This window comes from Lagopus muta, chromosome 6, assembly GCF_023343835.1.
Source record: "Lagopus muta isolate bLagMut1 chromosome 6, bLagMut1 primary, whole genome shotgun sequence".
Taxonomy (NCBI): Eukaryota; Metazoa; Chordata; class Aves; order Galliformes; family Phasianidae; genus Lagopus; species Lagopus muta.
This window is the reverse complement of record NC_064438.1, coordinates 36,977,824-36,994,391: the sequence shown is the minus strand read 5'-3', so window position 1 is coordinate 36,994,391 and position 16,568 is coordinate 36,977,824. Positions and strand designations below refer to the sequence as shown.

General features: G+C 42.6%; 1 protein-coding gene across 23 annotated transcripts in view; it reads right to left on the bottom strand.

Annotated features, from left to right (window-relative positions):
* Positions 1–7,705: 7,705 nt before the first annotated feature.
* MIPOL1 (mirror-image polydactyly 1) overlaps positions 7,706–16,568 on the bottom strand; it is a 176,240-nt gene continuing 167,377 nt past the window's right edge. For 22 of the 23 annotated variants that reach the window (XM_048950008.1, XM_048950006.1, XM_048950005.1 and 19 more), the window contains one exon: positions 7,707–15,524. In XM_048950008.1, coding sequence (XP_048805965.1) covers positions 15,458–15,524 — 67 coding nt within the window. In that variant the 3' untranslated portion in view covers positions 7,707–15,457. Of the gene's footprint in view, positions 15,525–16,568 lie in introns of all 23 variants that reach the window. The other variant, XM_048950028.1, reaches the window with a different exon arrangement.

Below are 16,568 nucleotides of genomic sequence, written 5' to 3'. Positions count from 1 at the left end.
GGCGGCAATTTGGAAGAAAAGCGCAGCGGACGAGAAAAACGAGCGCACCCCAAACCACCACCCACCGCCCTCAGCCTGCCCCGAGAGCACCGCTCCATGGGCTCGAGGAAGCTCCCCCGGGTCCCCACCGCCGTCCTGGGACAGAGCGGCCGCGGGGGCAGCGGCACGGGCCTGGCCCCTTCGCCCTTTGTGCTTCAGCTTCTCCCCATCACTGCCGTGTGGCAACAGTGAGGTGGGAACGGTCCGTGATCTCCTGGAAGAAACAAATACCTGAACGATCGAACGAATGAATAAATGAATGGATGAATCAACCAACAAATTAACAAACAAATAAGCCAAACCAGGTTCAGTAAATGCAATGCAAGTTGGTTCAGTAAAAATTGGGAAAAGAGATGGGTAGGAAAGACAGCCCCAAAAGATATTTGTAGTGTCCCTCTACATGAAAGAGGTGTCCGACTGGTCCATCTCTCCTCGAAACCATCCTGCTGTAAGCCCGAGGACAACTGAGGTCTTAAAACTTCTAAGGAAAGACAAGGGTGCTTAAGCATGCCAGGGGCTCAGTGTTGCTGGTGGTTTCCACTTTTTCTCTCTCTGCGGGGTACCTGTAGGTGTCTGGGGGAGCCCTGGGGTACACCTTGCCGCGGAGTCCGTCAGCTACAGAGCACAACGCAGCTCGTGCCCTACGGGAATGCCATAAGCCAGTAACACGAAGTTAAATGACAGTGATTTGGGGCACTTCCACGAATTGCACAGTACTCTGCAGGACGGTCCTGCGAGAGCTGCTCAAAGGAGTCTTAACCACAGTGAGGATTTAAAAGCTTAGAGAAATGATGTGTGTTTTCAGTCTCATCTTGATGGCCTTTCACTAAAAGTAAAAACGGGATGGGACATTTTCGTGCACATTATCTGATAATGAGGTTTCTTCACACAGCAGTTCTGAACTTCGTAGCAAATACATCTTTATCTGAGAAATCAGAACACCTTACTTGCTATGCTGGCATGCCTGGCAATGTCTCCAAGTCATGGTATACATGCAAGGCTTCAATGTGCATTAATCAATTTTCTGAGTGTAATTGTTTTCCCACTGTATGTACTGTCACCATCCTAGAAATACAGGAACAGAATAAAAGCTGCAGCGTGCATTAACCAGAAAAGCCATTCATGGAAACGAGTCTTTCTTTTTCAAATTTCTCATTTCAAAGAAAGGAGTATCATTGTACCTAACCGAGTGCATTGTCTGTGACAGGGCAACAGCCAGCCAGTGTATACGCGTTGGATGGAAAATTTCTAACAGCCTTCAGACTGCAGCCAGCACACAGTGCTGGAGGTACAGTGCAGCAGTCCTCTCCATGGCGATGGGAATACAATAGAAGCGGGGAAACTAAATACTAACACTAACGTTAATACCAACACCCGTACCCAATACCCATAGAAATACCAATACCATTAATACCAATCCCATCTTTTTCTCGCCTTTCTCCTCTAAGTATCATAACGCCTTTCAGTACTGAGATGCCAAGCACAGATAGAGCCTTACGTAATTGGTCAATACACAGACACATGAGGACACGGAGTTCCTCGATTCCCACAGTCGCAGCCTCGAGATTTCCATATCTGCAAGGACCTCGGCGCTTGCGCCAGCGTCGGCATAGCGGGGTACTGGAAAACGGGAGGAGGGAAAAAGAAAAAAAAAAAAAAAAAAAAAAAAGGTGAAAAGAAGGGTATACAGAATAACACTGGTTTAAATTATAAACGGATCGCTCAGGCTACTAAACACGTGGCATCTCCCAGCGATGGCACTTGGCAGGGTGCTTTGGAGGAACGGAGTGAGGCTTTGGGACCAGGAGAGGGATTCCGAACCGCAGCCCTCACCCTCTGCAGGGCACAGAGACTTCCCCTCCCCCGCCCAACGAGCACGGTGCGGGCACCGCCGAGCCCAGGAGGAGCGGGGAGGGGCAGCGGTCGGAGCGCCGCCGCACGCCGGGGATTTCCCAATCTCCTCCTCCTGCCGCCGGCCGAGCCCCGGAGGAAGCCGTGGAAGGTGGCTCCAGGGGCTGCGGCTGCTTTGCCAGGGAGCCTCCCGACCCGCCCCCCTGCAGCTCCCCTCCGGGGGACCTCCCCAGCTGCCCATCTGCCCGCACCTGTGATTTCTTTGCTTTAAGCATAAACGTAAGCATAACCGCTCTTCTGATCAGCGGTTACCTTAAAACACCAAAAAAACTCGTGTACGTTTGGTTGAAACATTTGCCAATGACTCCATGCTAACCACTAGACTCTGTGCCCATGGGTTTGAAGGGTGCGAGAACGCTCCATCGAGGGTAGAAGTGAAACATGATCTCATCCCAGGCTCAATCGAGAGCCTGAAATGATTCATGCTGACCGTGTCTCCCTGATATTTCTTATTTATTTTTTTTTTTCTGCTTCCTCTCTCTATCTTCCAGTGCACACTCCTTCCAAGGGGTCCTTCAAATACTCGAGGAGCATGAGAACAGAGCCACATGCTGGGTTTCCTTGGAGAGTTTTATTGCATTCGATCTGAAACAAAACCAAAGAGCATTCTGCAAAACTTCCCTTTGGAAGAAAAGCAGCCGACAGTTGTTAAAAAGGGGAGGACTCGTGGTAAAGTGCTCTGCATTGAAAAACATCCTCCTTTCCATGTGAACTGCATGATGTGGTGATGGTGGTGATGGGTCAGTGATTGGACTAGATGATGTTAGTGGTCTTTTCCAACCTTAATGATTCCACGATTCTATAACTGTGACATTGGGTCTTTATTTTGAATAGTTACAGTACATGCCTTGCCCTCATATTTAAAGCATTTGCTCCACAGAAAGAAGTGCGGGTGAAGGGAGGCAGCACTAGGCCCAAAGGGCTGTGGTACTGGAAAAGCAGAGCCTGAAGGACAGCAAGAGTGAAGGAGGAGGAAGCAGGACATGGAGGAACGGATATCAAGCAGCAGGCATGCAGGGACAGGAGAGTTCCAAGGAGGAGCAGGGAGCGGGAGGTGGCTGCAGGGAGCAGGTGGTTGGCAGGAGTTGTGGACGGTGTAAATGTGGACCACACCTGGAGCAGCTGCCTGCCTTCTCTAGGAAGTGAGAAGAGATAGGAAGGCAATACATGGGCTGTTCCCCCAGCCTATACGATAGGAGACGTACAGTGGAAGTCCGCCTCTGAACAGCAAACAAGGAAGCTCGCTGGTTTATGTGTGTGCTTAAGGTTGAATTTTGACCTCGAGTTGACGTCATGCAATACAAGGGTTGTCTGCCTCTCTGAAAGCAGAAGAAATCCAAGGAGCTGGGTTAAACCCAAGAGTTACAAACGTTTTAAAGCCCCTGGTTCGGGGTACAGGCGGGGGCTGGCCCCAGGCTGCAAGCCCTGCTCCCAGGCACCTCTATGCCCTCAGAGGTGCAGTGCTGTGCAGTCTGGGGATGAGCAAAATGGGATCGCTCAGTGTTTCTTGCTATTCCAATGCCACCCTGTCTCCAAGCCTGCTTTAAAGCATGTAAGAGCATGTGGAGCTCCTGCTGCAAAAGTTACAAAGCTGTGGGCAATAGAGACTCAGGTTAGATAAGGGGCTGGCTGGGTGGAGCTGCCGAACAATGCACGAAAGTGCTTTTCTTTCACTGATCTTGGTTCAAATTAAGGTTAAATTCCAGGGGGAGTGTATTTTTTTCTCTCAGTCTCCCTCCCTACCTCCCTCCTTCTCTCTCTCTCTCCAGGAAGAGGTTTTAAAGGACATCATTTTCAGTTCTAAAAAAAAAAAAAAAAAGTCACAAAGGGAGATACATGTTAATACAAATGTAGCATTCCACAGAATGGAGCTCAGAGCTGTGGTGTCGCACCCACAGCCACGGCAGCAGAGGCTGCTCAGCACCTGGCAACACCTGGCAGGAAACACTATAGAAAGTTGGACCTTATAGAAGCCACAGGGTCTTTACAGAAAAAATGCTGATGTACAGGAATAGGAGAGGGGATTATGAAAATAATACATGGAGCTCAAGTCATTTTTCCTAAAATGTCACAGTTCTTACTTTCCAGCGCTTGAAAATCTGAAGGCAAATTAAAATCTCATCTGTTCATGTATGTAACAGAAATAAATTGAATATGAAATGCGCTATTAAATCTATAACACTAGGTGCTGCATTGAAGGGAAAAAGGTAGTGAGGCTTCTAGCTGTCCCTCTGAAACAGTTTTTGTTGTGGGGAAAAAAAAAAGTTGGATCAGCTTCTTCACAAAGAAAACCCCATGGCATTTGTTTTGCAACCTGTCCATCACTGGTGTTCTGCTTTGAAGCAGTGTTCAGGGCACTGTGAGGAAGTGCAGGAGATTCTGTGCCTGGCTAAAATCTGTAGTCAAAATGCAGTTTCTCCTGTGATAAGAGCTCCCCAAAGTTCAGGGACAAAGGTGGCACACATTTAATGTTGTCTTTTCTTTGGTATGACAAGGGCTCTTGAGAAATCAAAGGGGAAATCTGTGGGCTCGATCCCTGAGGCAGTAAGGGTTTGCTGAAGGGGAGTTCCTGGCTCTAAGAGGAGCCCCAGGACCTCTACTTGCACTGCTCTGTCAGCCAGCCTTGTTCCTACAGCTGCTTTGTCTTCTAATATGAGGCCTCTAGATATGCTGCTTGCCAGCACAAACTGCCATGTCTTGCCTCTGAAATATTTGCCACATGCATAGTATATACTGCAGAAACACAAATTCATTTCAATTTTCATTTGTTTGATCAATATCAAATATCACTGAAATGAGTGCTCTTAATATTCACTGTCAGCACCTTGTTACTGTAAGAAGGCTGCAGCACAGACTGAAGGAGTGAAACTTCACTTCATCCTTTGCATCTTTAGAGCCCACAGTGGCTGTGCCAACTATATTTCAACCAGAGTTAATGTTCCTAGGAATATGTTGGTCAAAAATTCTTGCCACTCCATACCAGTTGACTTACATGACCTTTCTTTCAATTGCTGCAGAGCACACATCCCTGATAGCATCTCTCAATTAAACAGTGGTCATCTATGATTCCTCAGTGCCATAACAATGACAGAGTGCAGCTGCTGCTGCTGGGCCTGGGCACTTGACCACTCCTGGGGGCTGGCTGCCCCTCCTGTTATGAAGGGCAGGTCCTGCTGTAAGCTTAAAGCAAAACTCAAAGAGACTCAAGGTATGGCCTCAGATATTCTGCGTGGTGCCTGCCTGGGTTGGTGGATTCCCCATGCTGCCATTCAGCTCTGCAGTCCTGTTCTTGTGATATTCATTCTTGCAGCCCTGAGTCCTTCTGACTTCCTCCTAAACATCCTCAGTGCTGTGTTTCTCCCCTGCTAAGGTCAGCACCATGTTACTATATCATCATGTCACCTGTAAGTGGCTGCCACCCCCACTGCCAGCCCTACCTGCCCCAGAGCCAATCACCGCCTTTTTGTGCCAAGGCCCCCCTAAAAGCCTTCAGATCCTGCCTAGCAGATCCGCCCCAGCACTGACACCAACACCAGCACCACTGCTTCTCATGCACATTCCACCAGCCTCTGCCCAGCCATCCTTCTTGCCATCCTTTGACTTAGCTCAAATTACAGTGCAATTAAAATCACCATGGAACACAACTAAACCAACAAGATTAACTGCATGATCACTTCAGGTTTCTTTTTCTTTTCTTTTTCTTCTTTCTTTCTTTTTTTTTTTCTTCTTCTTTTTTTTTTCCTTTTTTTTTTTTCCCCTCCTGTTTGGCAGCCTTATCAGACATCTTCCTGGCTTCACCTCTTGTGACTTTCAAACAGCGGTGACAGGGACTTAATTCTTTCCATACTGGGACCATTCGTGGCCCAGAAATAAAAATACAGGACATGGGGATTGGAAACAATGGCAACAAGCTTGATAATATGAGCTCCTACTTCTATTTCATCATATTTCCTTCAGCTTACCTTTTCACTATTGTCTTGCACCTCCATCCTCATGCAATCTCTCTCCCCTCTCTCTTTCATCAATCCATGTTCCTACAGTCTGTGCACTTATTTTCCTCTTCACCTCCCTCCAACCTCACTTCTATTACAGCAGTTTAGTTTGACTACAGAGACATTCCAGCCTGAATTGAAGGCAGGTTCCCTTATCACCAAGGTCATCAAGAACACACGACACCCAAGCAGGACAGAGGCTGCACAGCTGGTTGGCTGTGACAGGTGATCCACCAGGCCATGAGTGACACTGAGTCCCAATGGTGAGCATAGTGCTGGGGATAGGTAGAACATATGGTGAGAGAATGGGAATGGGCTCTGTACAGCCCAGGTCTGAGACAGGGAAGGAGTGCTGTGTTCTGTTCAAGTATCCTCACATCCAAGAGTTAGAACTCAGGAATGCTGTAATGTTTGAGCTGTATCTAGTAGGTGGTATCAGAAACTCTCTTTAGTCAGTTTGTCCAAGGGAAGATTAGGCCATTCAGGGTCTCCAGTTATCAAAACAGGGAAGGATTTGAGAGATTAATTTCCTCTTTAACACCACAGGCAAAAGCAGGATATTGAGAGCTTCTGATCTGAAGGTGACAGAATACAGACCAGAAAGCAAGTCCAATAACAGCAGTGGGTTCTCTGTGCAGCCCCTTAGAGGGCTCCAAAACCTCATGGCTGTGGTTCCATGTGAAGACCTGGGCCAGCTATAGGGTGGCCTCTTTCTGACATGCTGAGGGGTGCTGGGTTAACTTCTGCCCCGTAGGCAGCCTGTGTACCTGGAAAGCAACAGGAAATCAGGGAACTTGGGGGTTGACCTGTTGAACCATTCTATCAGGGACTGTTTCCCACCTTTATGAAGAGTAGTAGCAATATTTTTTCTTGAGGAGAACTATGCTACGTGGACATGCTATAATCCCCAAAAACCAACATGGCAGCTAGCTGGACACGTGTTGTGTATGAATTACTTGGGTAGAAGAGAAACTGAACAGGAACCAAAGACGTAATTTACAGGTTTGACAAGTGGGGGTGGGGTGAAGTAGGGAACAGGACATGTTAGTGACAGGTGGTGGTGTAACTCCAGCACATCCTGGGTCAGGAGGTCAGTGTGCGGTGCAGCCTGCCAGGCACTGGCTCAACTCACTGCTGGTGAGAAGTTACAGTAACTGCTCCCAGCAGGTACCTGCAGCAGGTGGCTTTAAGGAGAGAAAATGAAAACAGTGCTGAAAAAAAAGAAATTGGACATTTAATGAGATAGTAGGCAGCAGGTCACCCGATAACAAATGGTTAGTGATACAGGAAATCAGTCTGTGCAAGGGTGAAGTTTTGCACGAAACACCTCGTAATGTGCAGTGTTTGTTGCCTGCAGATCAAATCTCAATGTATGGAAAATTACAAGAATAGCACCTCTACTGAAAATCAGAGTAGGCAGCCACCACAGGCAGCAGTGGCTTTGCTATATAGGAATGCTGAGAACAGTCCTGTGGGAACTTACAAAAACACATGTGATGAAACCATATTTTCTTTAGGCAGAGACAGTTCAGATTTATAAGTCTTACTCTAGTGGCTGTTAGAGCTCTTGGGAAATAAAGTTATCACGAGCAGACTAGCAAAATGCAGAGGAAGTGGGGCATTTAGCTGCTTGAAAAGTAATTGAGGTCAGTTTCTCCATTATGTGATCAAAGCAGGGCAAAACTGTGAAGCTTTCTGGCCTCTTTTCCAGTACATGCTACTGCAGCACTGCTGTACTCAGATATTTGATGCTGTATGTCTGCAGATAAGAGCTGTCCCTCACACTCTGCACACATCTCCCTGCATCCTGGTACGTCTTTGCTCAACACAGAGCGCAATGCAAGTTTGCACATCTCTGACCCTCTCCTGCACTTCAACCTACCAGTTCAAAATTACCACATATGGGAGCAGCAAGTTCCATAGGCAATGCCTCTGGGTCAGAATGGAGAACTACTCTATGGGACAGATGAAGCTGTGGCTCTGAAAGGCAGAGTGGCGACTGTTAGAAACGTGACAAAGAGCTGTGGGTGATGGCATTTCACACACCCAAGCCACAGTAAAACTGACATATGGACACACAATACCTGCAGTAGAGGTGTTAAAATCTGCTTGAAACATGCTCCATTCATTGTGACCAACTCTGATCATCCCCTGTGTGAAGAAACCCATCACTGGGAGAAAGTGCTATTGTTTTTCACTTTCTTTTATATGTGTGCTAAGATTTCTTAATGAAAACCTTAAGAAGGTTCAATATTTACCATTTTGGTGATATTAAATTTATGCTTCTTTATAACAAAAAAGCTTTAGCGATAGGACAGGTGTGATTTCTATTGCTCAACCTGAGAGAAGCAGGGGGGACACTGCCAACTGTACATATTGACTACACAGTGACCAAACCAGCTAAATGTTAATTAGGAATGTTGTTTTATTCAAAATTTAGAACTGAGATATCTTGTCATATCAAACAAGAATTCAGTGAACAAACTGAACACAACCAAATTTCAGCATTTTTCTTATCCTCACACTCTCACATCAACTTTAGCTTCAGTGAGACACCTACACTCAAAGACTTCAGAATCCGTGTTGTGCTATGACTTCCATGACATTTTCAACACCTCTGTGTGTCTGCAAAGTGAAGTATTTCTGTTGCTTATTGTAATAAATTTTCCTCCTTTTTTTCCATCTGAAGCAGACTATGCTTCCACACTCATGCAATTTTTTTTTCTCATACTACTCTTTTCTGCTGTTCTGTTCAAAATGTAATTTCTAACTTGCACTTTGCTATTATGCAGCTTCAGCGCTGACCAGTCCTGGCGTCCTGATGTATGCCTTCCATGTCCTTGTAGGAAGCAGAATCCAAGTAAATCACAGCTTTTACTTGGATTCTACTTACTTGGATTTACCTACATCTTTCTCAGTATGCTGACTGGATCACACATTGAGAACTCGTAACTCCAGGTATGAAAATCATGATATGCTGTTTTGGAGCCCTACAGCTCCATATCCTATGACATTGATACAGAGCTCTATATTTTTGACCTGTGTGCAAAGCTGTGATCTCTCCTTACCAGAGAGAACAAAGTTAAGTGGTAGACTGGTCTGCCAGTCTGGAGGTCATAGCTTCAAGTGTTTCATTTGCTGCACCTCCATTTCAAAGCATGCTGATATAACAAATGCCATAGCAGATCACACTGCAAATTTTATGTCTTGTGTCTTCTTTTGCTTAAGTGTGCCACTAATGTTTGGAAACCATGTGTTGATGGAGAATCCTACCATTTCTTATTCTATTTCTACTCTAGTATACTTCCACATAGGCTGCATCTGAGCTGTGTATGTTCTTTCAATAATCCAAACATCCAAGTGAAGATATTAGTTAACTTTTTGAAAAGCTAATTGTCACATAGAAGTGTATGAAATCTTGCTTGATTTCAACTTAGACTCATTTCTCATTTTTGAAAACTGTTTACTTATCTGAAAAGAAAGAATTTGTGAAATAGTGGCACTACTTCAGTGAAAGTCAAAAATTGTGAGCAAAGGTCTTGAGGTTACAGACAATAAATCAGAATAGCACTAAACTAGATTTTCATTTTTCCATCTTAAATTTTTGTATTTTCCTTTTCTGTTATGAATTTGGCTTTGGTAGTAGTTCTAGTAATATACTTTATCAAAAACAAAACGAAACAAAAAACCTCAAACCCATAGCTTCCACCTTTTGAATTCTTCAGGAAATCATGTCATTGTTCAGTCATATGTGAAATACAGTATTCATATTCATGTATTCCAGTAATCATCTTAAATTCATGTAATGTATTCTGCAAGGTTTATCAGGTGTGACGAATTCTGCCAGGTACGTTGCTATTTCACTATATGACAATGGATCTGCCATAGCACGTTCAGAAGCCATTCAAATGCTTAGGAACTCCTGTGAATGTGGCACTGTTTGGACCTTTGGCCCCAGGTAACCATGGAGGAAACACGCCAAACTCCTCCTGATGACAGCTTCGCAGAAAGGCGTGTGACCCTTTGCAGTTGGCTGTTGACTAGGCAACGCACCAAAGCACGTGCATAATTGTAGTGGTATGCTCAAGTGTTTGTTGAACTGGGAATCTGTCAGGATTTATACAAAATATACTGTTTTCAATTTATACGTTCTCACTTTTTTAAGATTCAGTACAACTTTCAGGTTAAATCCTATGGGAAAATCAAAGGTAAAAGTTGATTTTAAAATAAAAATTTAGGCTAAACATTGCAGCCCCTCCCCCAGCCAAGGGAGGGAAAGACCAAAAAGAAAAACAACTCCAGGCAAAAGGTTTTCTTTTTCCCTGAGCTATTCTATTTTATCAGTTCAGTACTCATTCAACCTGCTCTCTTTATTGTCTGGCCCTGCACCCCTAACAGTAGGGTTACTACTTATTTATCTTAGCATTCAGAATGACTAAGTTGAAGCTCTGCAGGATTTGGCCAGAATTCTTGTATTTGACTAATTTTACAAACAAGCCTTGGCCACTCACATGAAGATCTAAATTCTGAAAGCATTCTGTAGTTGCATTTCTGAAGTTTAGTTGAATAGAGTTACCAGGTAAATGTTACCTTAAAAACTGATTAAGGTAAAGGCAATATTTTACAAATTAAAAAAACCAACCAACCAAACACCTCCCCCCAAAAATGAACTTCTTTTGCAAAGACTATTTTAATAAAAGGATTACAAAATACAAAAGAGAGAGAGAGACAGGTAATCTGAGATGTAATTTTGGAATGCAAACTTTTCGTTGAAATGTGCAAGCTCAAACTTAACAAATGTTTAAAATATTTGAGTTTTTCAAATGGTGCCAAAATAAACCATGTCTTTTCTAAAGACTACATATTTAGCTAGGCACCAGCAATGTAAATCTTTCAACCATTTCAAGCATTTGTTTAAAAGCCTCCCAGAACACGTGTGCTCCCAACAAAACTGAAGAATGAAATGTTTAGACCAGTGAAGCTCAACAGCTGACTTATAATCAACCTAATATGAGAACACCACTTTGTTTTTTGGACTCGTGAATGCATTTTATTTACCAATGCATGAGAAAAACAAACAAGGGAAGTCCAGCTCTGTAGACCTGATGTGAAATGGTACAATAATAATAGTCAGCATAACACTGTGATCATAGTGAGATCAATATGAGAGAAACTGTCAGTGAGAGACTTAATGTGTCTTGCAGCTTATTCCTGCATGTGACAAAAATCTTGTGGCACACAAATTAAAAAGAAGAAGAAAAAAATGCTAGCAGCCTTCATCAGGAAGTGTTCTAAATGAAGAAAATAATAGCACAGAAGAATCTTGACATTTAGATAGCAAGTTCATTTGTGTACATGGATTAAGGATGTTATAATTCTTGATCATTTGATAAGAAAATTTATAAAGCCATTTAATTTGAAAATTAAGGTGAATATCTGTAAAGTGTCCTGTGATTTGGAATAAATAGATAAACAAGTATGCCAGTGACAACATAATGACTTTACTAAACTATTTAAATATGATGGCTTATTCATAAGAGCTGCTTTCATGTTCCCCTATATTAATGGTTAACTAGTGAATCTTGCTTTATTGTGAATATATTTAAAGCAGAATCAAACTGACTTCATCTCTGGGATTCTGCAAACATGACTGATCTGGCTCTGAACTTTGCAAGTATCAGTAGTTTTTCTGGCACTCGTGCAGAAAACCACACTACTGATTTTGGGTTATGGGCTGAATGAAAACAGTACTAAATGACTAAAGGTTCACAGTTCTTTTCTGTTAAAGTTGATTTGTCATAATATTGTTAATTAGTGTGGGCTTAGGGAAGGCTTACTATGAGTATAATTACAGTGCCGAAAAGCATTAATAACGCTTTTATCCCAAGCCAACATGATGCTATTTACATATTTTACCCTGGCATATTGCAGAAATGGCTCCCAATGCAAGCATGCTGCAGGATCATCAAGAGAAACACAGGAAATCTCACAGGGGTTGAGTATTCCTGAATATCTCAGTGCTCTTCAAAACAACAGGGACACTAATTTGACCAGTAATTACAACTGTCACCATAAGTATTGCCCATGGTGAGCCATCTTTCATCACCGGGAGGAAAACAAACTGCTATTTCTGTTACTTAATCTGATGCAAGCTCATCTTTCTCCACAAGTTAGGACAGAAGTGACTTCTCCATATCTGCTATATAGAGCAGGCTTTCTCTGCCTTCAGAACATTTCACAGACATCAATCACTTCTCACTGAATAAACTGCACAACAAAAGCCAATTAATCTGTGTTATCATTATTGCCTATTTCTACATGTCAGATCAGAGTTCCTGCCCTCATTACACTGAAAGACAAAACTCAGACTGAGTTCACTGAGGCCAGAAATCCACCTGAAGGCACCAAGGGCTGGGCCTCTATTTCTGGAACTGCCCAACCTTTGTCATTCACTACAGCGGGTGAAGAAGTGAAAGTGTTTTGCCATTAACCCACAGAGGTGCCTGAGATCCCCCCCAGGGTGCCTGTGGGCCTCTTGAGGGTCTTCATGCCTTTTACAACAGTCACTGCAGGATTTGTTGAGGACCACACACCATGATATGAGCAAGGAGGAGACAGAGCCCAACTGCTTCAGAATCTTCACCTCCCAGCACAGCCAATTTCCCAAGGCCTTTTCCAAAAGAAAACAAACTTTTCTATCTGAATTTTAAAAATTGATGCCTAATTTAATTATGATTCAAAGTAACATGTGCAGGGTGATATAAAAAAAAAGCTAACTTAAAAGCTCATTACATCTCATGGTCACTTGGTACAAGATGTAAGACAGAATCAGGAAATATTTTTTTATCTTAGGTATAACATGTCAAAAAGAAAATAATGTAGCAAATTTACCATATAAATGTACATAATCAAGTAACACCCACAATAAGAAGTATGCTGATGCTACGTTCCTAAACAAAGCCAGCTGACGCAAGGGGAGGGAGGGCCAACAGCTGTGCTATACAGAGCCTGCACTCACACAATAATTGGCTCAGAGGAGGAAGGATTTGGGGCAAGGTGAGAAATTCTGATACACATGGGGAGGAGGAATCTAGAACATTCATGCATAGAAAACAAGCCGTGATTAAGTAAACTTGCATTTCCCAAGCAACAAACAAGCTCCCTCAACACAGTTGCCAAAGGAGTAAGATGGAAAATCTTCACACGGAAAAATATGTAGTTAAAAGTTAGTTCAAAACAACAGCTAACAATAAATGCATCATTTTCACAGTGAATATAAACTAACTTACTGTCCTATAGGAATCTTTGTGAGACACCATGCTGTTCAACTTATTTCAAGGCCATAAGAAATTGCCTTGAAAAAGGGGATACTCTGGAGATAAATGATATTTCCTAAAGAAATATCATTGCTAAGGATGAGCTGTGGAATAGGGACAAGTGGTAATCAGTCAGGGAATGCATAGTAATACAGCAGCTGAACGTTCAGAAAATGGTTTTGATCTGTTCTGATCTTGTACACCCCATGATGAATCCTGAACTGGATATTATAACTGAAGAATAAGATCTAAAGTTATTATTATTATACAAGTACTAACTTAAAAGACATAAGCTTTCTTAAAGAAATTCTAATGCTTAAACAATTACAAATAGCTTGAAGAATAAAACAGAAAACATAATTACGACATCTGTTAAAGTCACAGCTTGAATACCATGCACAAATCCTGCTCTATCTTGGTAAAAACACCGAAGAACTAGAAAAGAAATAGATCAGCATGACAAGGCAAGTTGAAAACATGAGACAGCTCCTCTATGAGAGACTTGGGCTTCTGTCTGGAAGATGGGTGAGTGAATGATGAAAAATACGTAAAATCATAAGGGATGAAAAAATGGTACAAACAGGAATGGCTGTTTAATGTTTTTGTAGTAGAAAAATTAGGTTATACCATTTCCTCAAGCAGAACTGGTTCAACAGTGCTGACAGCTCAGGTGATCTTTTCTTTCAATTAGTGATCCAAGGTTCAATGAAGACAATGGAAAAAAGAGCATTGAGTTGTCTGAATGCAGAATGGGAGCACTCTAGAGAGTTGGAAGGGACTGGGTGCTGGGTTGATGGGCTTCTGGACTGGAAGCATGAAACTTTCATCCCACTGAATACATGTGGAGAGACTTCAGTCTCACTGGCTATCTCAGGATTGAACAAAGGTCAAAAAGGAGCTCATCAGGAGTTTCTGAAGTGACCCTGGATAAATTTGGCTTGAAGGAATGCTACTCATTTCCCTGCAAGGGGCCAGATTTGTTGGGCAGCTGCCTTGAGCTGACTCTTTAGTTCGCATTTGCTTGTGTGATAAAAATATGCAGAGTACATGGAGATATTTGGTTCCCAAATACACATCTAGGGCCAACTCTCCTATATCTTTGGGTAATGTCTACAATGACTGTGTACCTGCAATTTTCCTCCCCACTCCTCTGTTTCTTTCCTCTTTGTATGATTTTGTCCTTCAGCCTTCAAGTTCTCTCCCAGGGCACTTTGGGAGTCAGCAGAGCAGAGGGCTGGCATTCTGGCCCCAAATCCAACCCGGATGGTACTCCTGCATTGCAGAGCAATCAGAGGTCAAAATAAAGCTGGGAAAACATTCTTGCAGGAAATGTCTGAGCCGCTCACCTTACAACAAATAGATGCGTTTTGACTGTAAGGTGATTTCTGAACATCTGAAGGATTTACCCTATAGGGAAGGACAGAGGAGTAACCAAAAACAAACCAGGAAACCTTCCCCACTGTCTGAGATACCCCACAATGTCTCAAGGCTTTCACACAGCGATTTATGATTATTTATGCAGTTGTTCCTCCAGTGAAACCTAGCTATACACTTCTTTGGAAGGTATGCTGAAAATACCACGTACTCCAGCAGTTATTCAAGTGTTGTATAAAGCTATAAGTGCATCCTTCCTTTAGATGTAGCTATGGTTATTAGCTGCAATGGGCTGCAAGTAAAGAGGAAAAAAATCTCCAACACAGTGGACAGAACTATTTCTTGAACGTAAACTTACTTTATCAATTACTGTATTTAATATACAAATACCAGACTGTTTGCAGTTTCATAAATAACACAAGGGATTCAAATTTTGAAGCTGTTTTCCAGGATTTTGCACCTGAAGCTGGAGGTATTTGAACACACGGTCAAGCTGTGCCTTGCTTGCAGCAGACAGTAGTCTAGTTACACTGATGGAACAGACTGTTAAAATAAGCATCTACATCATTTTTCATAGTACACAGAGCCACAATGCATCTGCTTAAAAACAAATATATGTTTGCAGTGAAACATTTCAACAAATCACAGAACTCAGCAGCAAAGTAGTTAAACATTTATGATTTGATTTTATCTCAGCTTGGAATGTCGCTGGAGTGTCCCACTTCTAACAACTGTTTGCTAAGTTAAGGCTTTAGTGTTTACACAGTGCTGAATGAAGCAGCCTGGTCACCAGATGTGAATGCTTCCTTAGACTGAAGCTTTCAATCAGATCACGGTCCTAATGGTCCCTGCTCCAACCTTCTTCCTCAGGACGTCCACCAGCCTTTCCAACCTGAGAGGGGGCAGGGAAGAGGGAGAGGAGAAAAAAAAGGAAGCTAATGTTAGGAATGTTCTGGCTGAAAGAGACAGTGTTTGCACTGAACCAAGCTGTCCTGGTGGTGGTCACGCTCAGAAACAAAGCACTACTGTAAAGGAGAGACATTAAGGGAAAACGCAGACAACTTGCAGAAAACTTTTTAACCTAAAACCCAACCCATCTGCAGGGATACATAGCAACTTGCTTTTCTTTTATAGTATATGGAGTATGTGAATCCCCATAAGGAACAAACACAAAACGCTGTACAGCAATTGTGGCACACATACTCTTTGGTGTTAGCACAATGTTCAGCTCTTGCACTTTTAAAAATTTGGCCCGTTCATACCTCTTCTTAAACTTAACACTTAGCTGTTGTTCCCCTTTAAAAAACACCCTGCTGCTACCCAGCAGTGCAAGATATTTTTATTGTTCAATTTATAAATTTATGCCCAAATCCCATGTGTTTTATGTCAGAAGCTCTTTCAAAGTAACGACAAGCCAAGTCTCTGATGTGCACAATGATATTTGAAGGTGGCCTGTATGATTGTTATGGAGATTACAGAAAAATTAACAGTCAAAATAAGTGGGTCAGAGAGGCATCTAATCCTTAATTTTAATGGACAAGCTATAAGCATGTCCAGCACCTTGAGGGCTTCATTTGTTCTTTCCTTTTGTAGGTAGGGAAACACAAAGGGCTGTACATGTGTTTAGGGTTTTTCCATTTGCAGGCATTTATTTTCAGCATTCCAGTAATCTTGCATTTAAGCTACTTCTTCAACTTCATGGAATTCTTCCATGAAAGCTATCCCACATATAAACTATCTATACAGAGCTAGGCACTGCAAGTAATGAAACACTTTCAGAGCAGAACCAGCATATTATGCACACACCTTCTACAATGGATCAAAAAGAACCACAAGTTCAAGTAGCTGTATTCACTACTGCAAAGTTGACCATTGCTTCTTATCAGAAAAGTTTTTTTTTTTTTTTTTTTAATAAATATTATATAACATAAGGAAT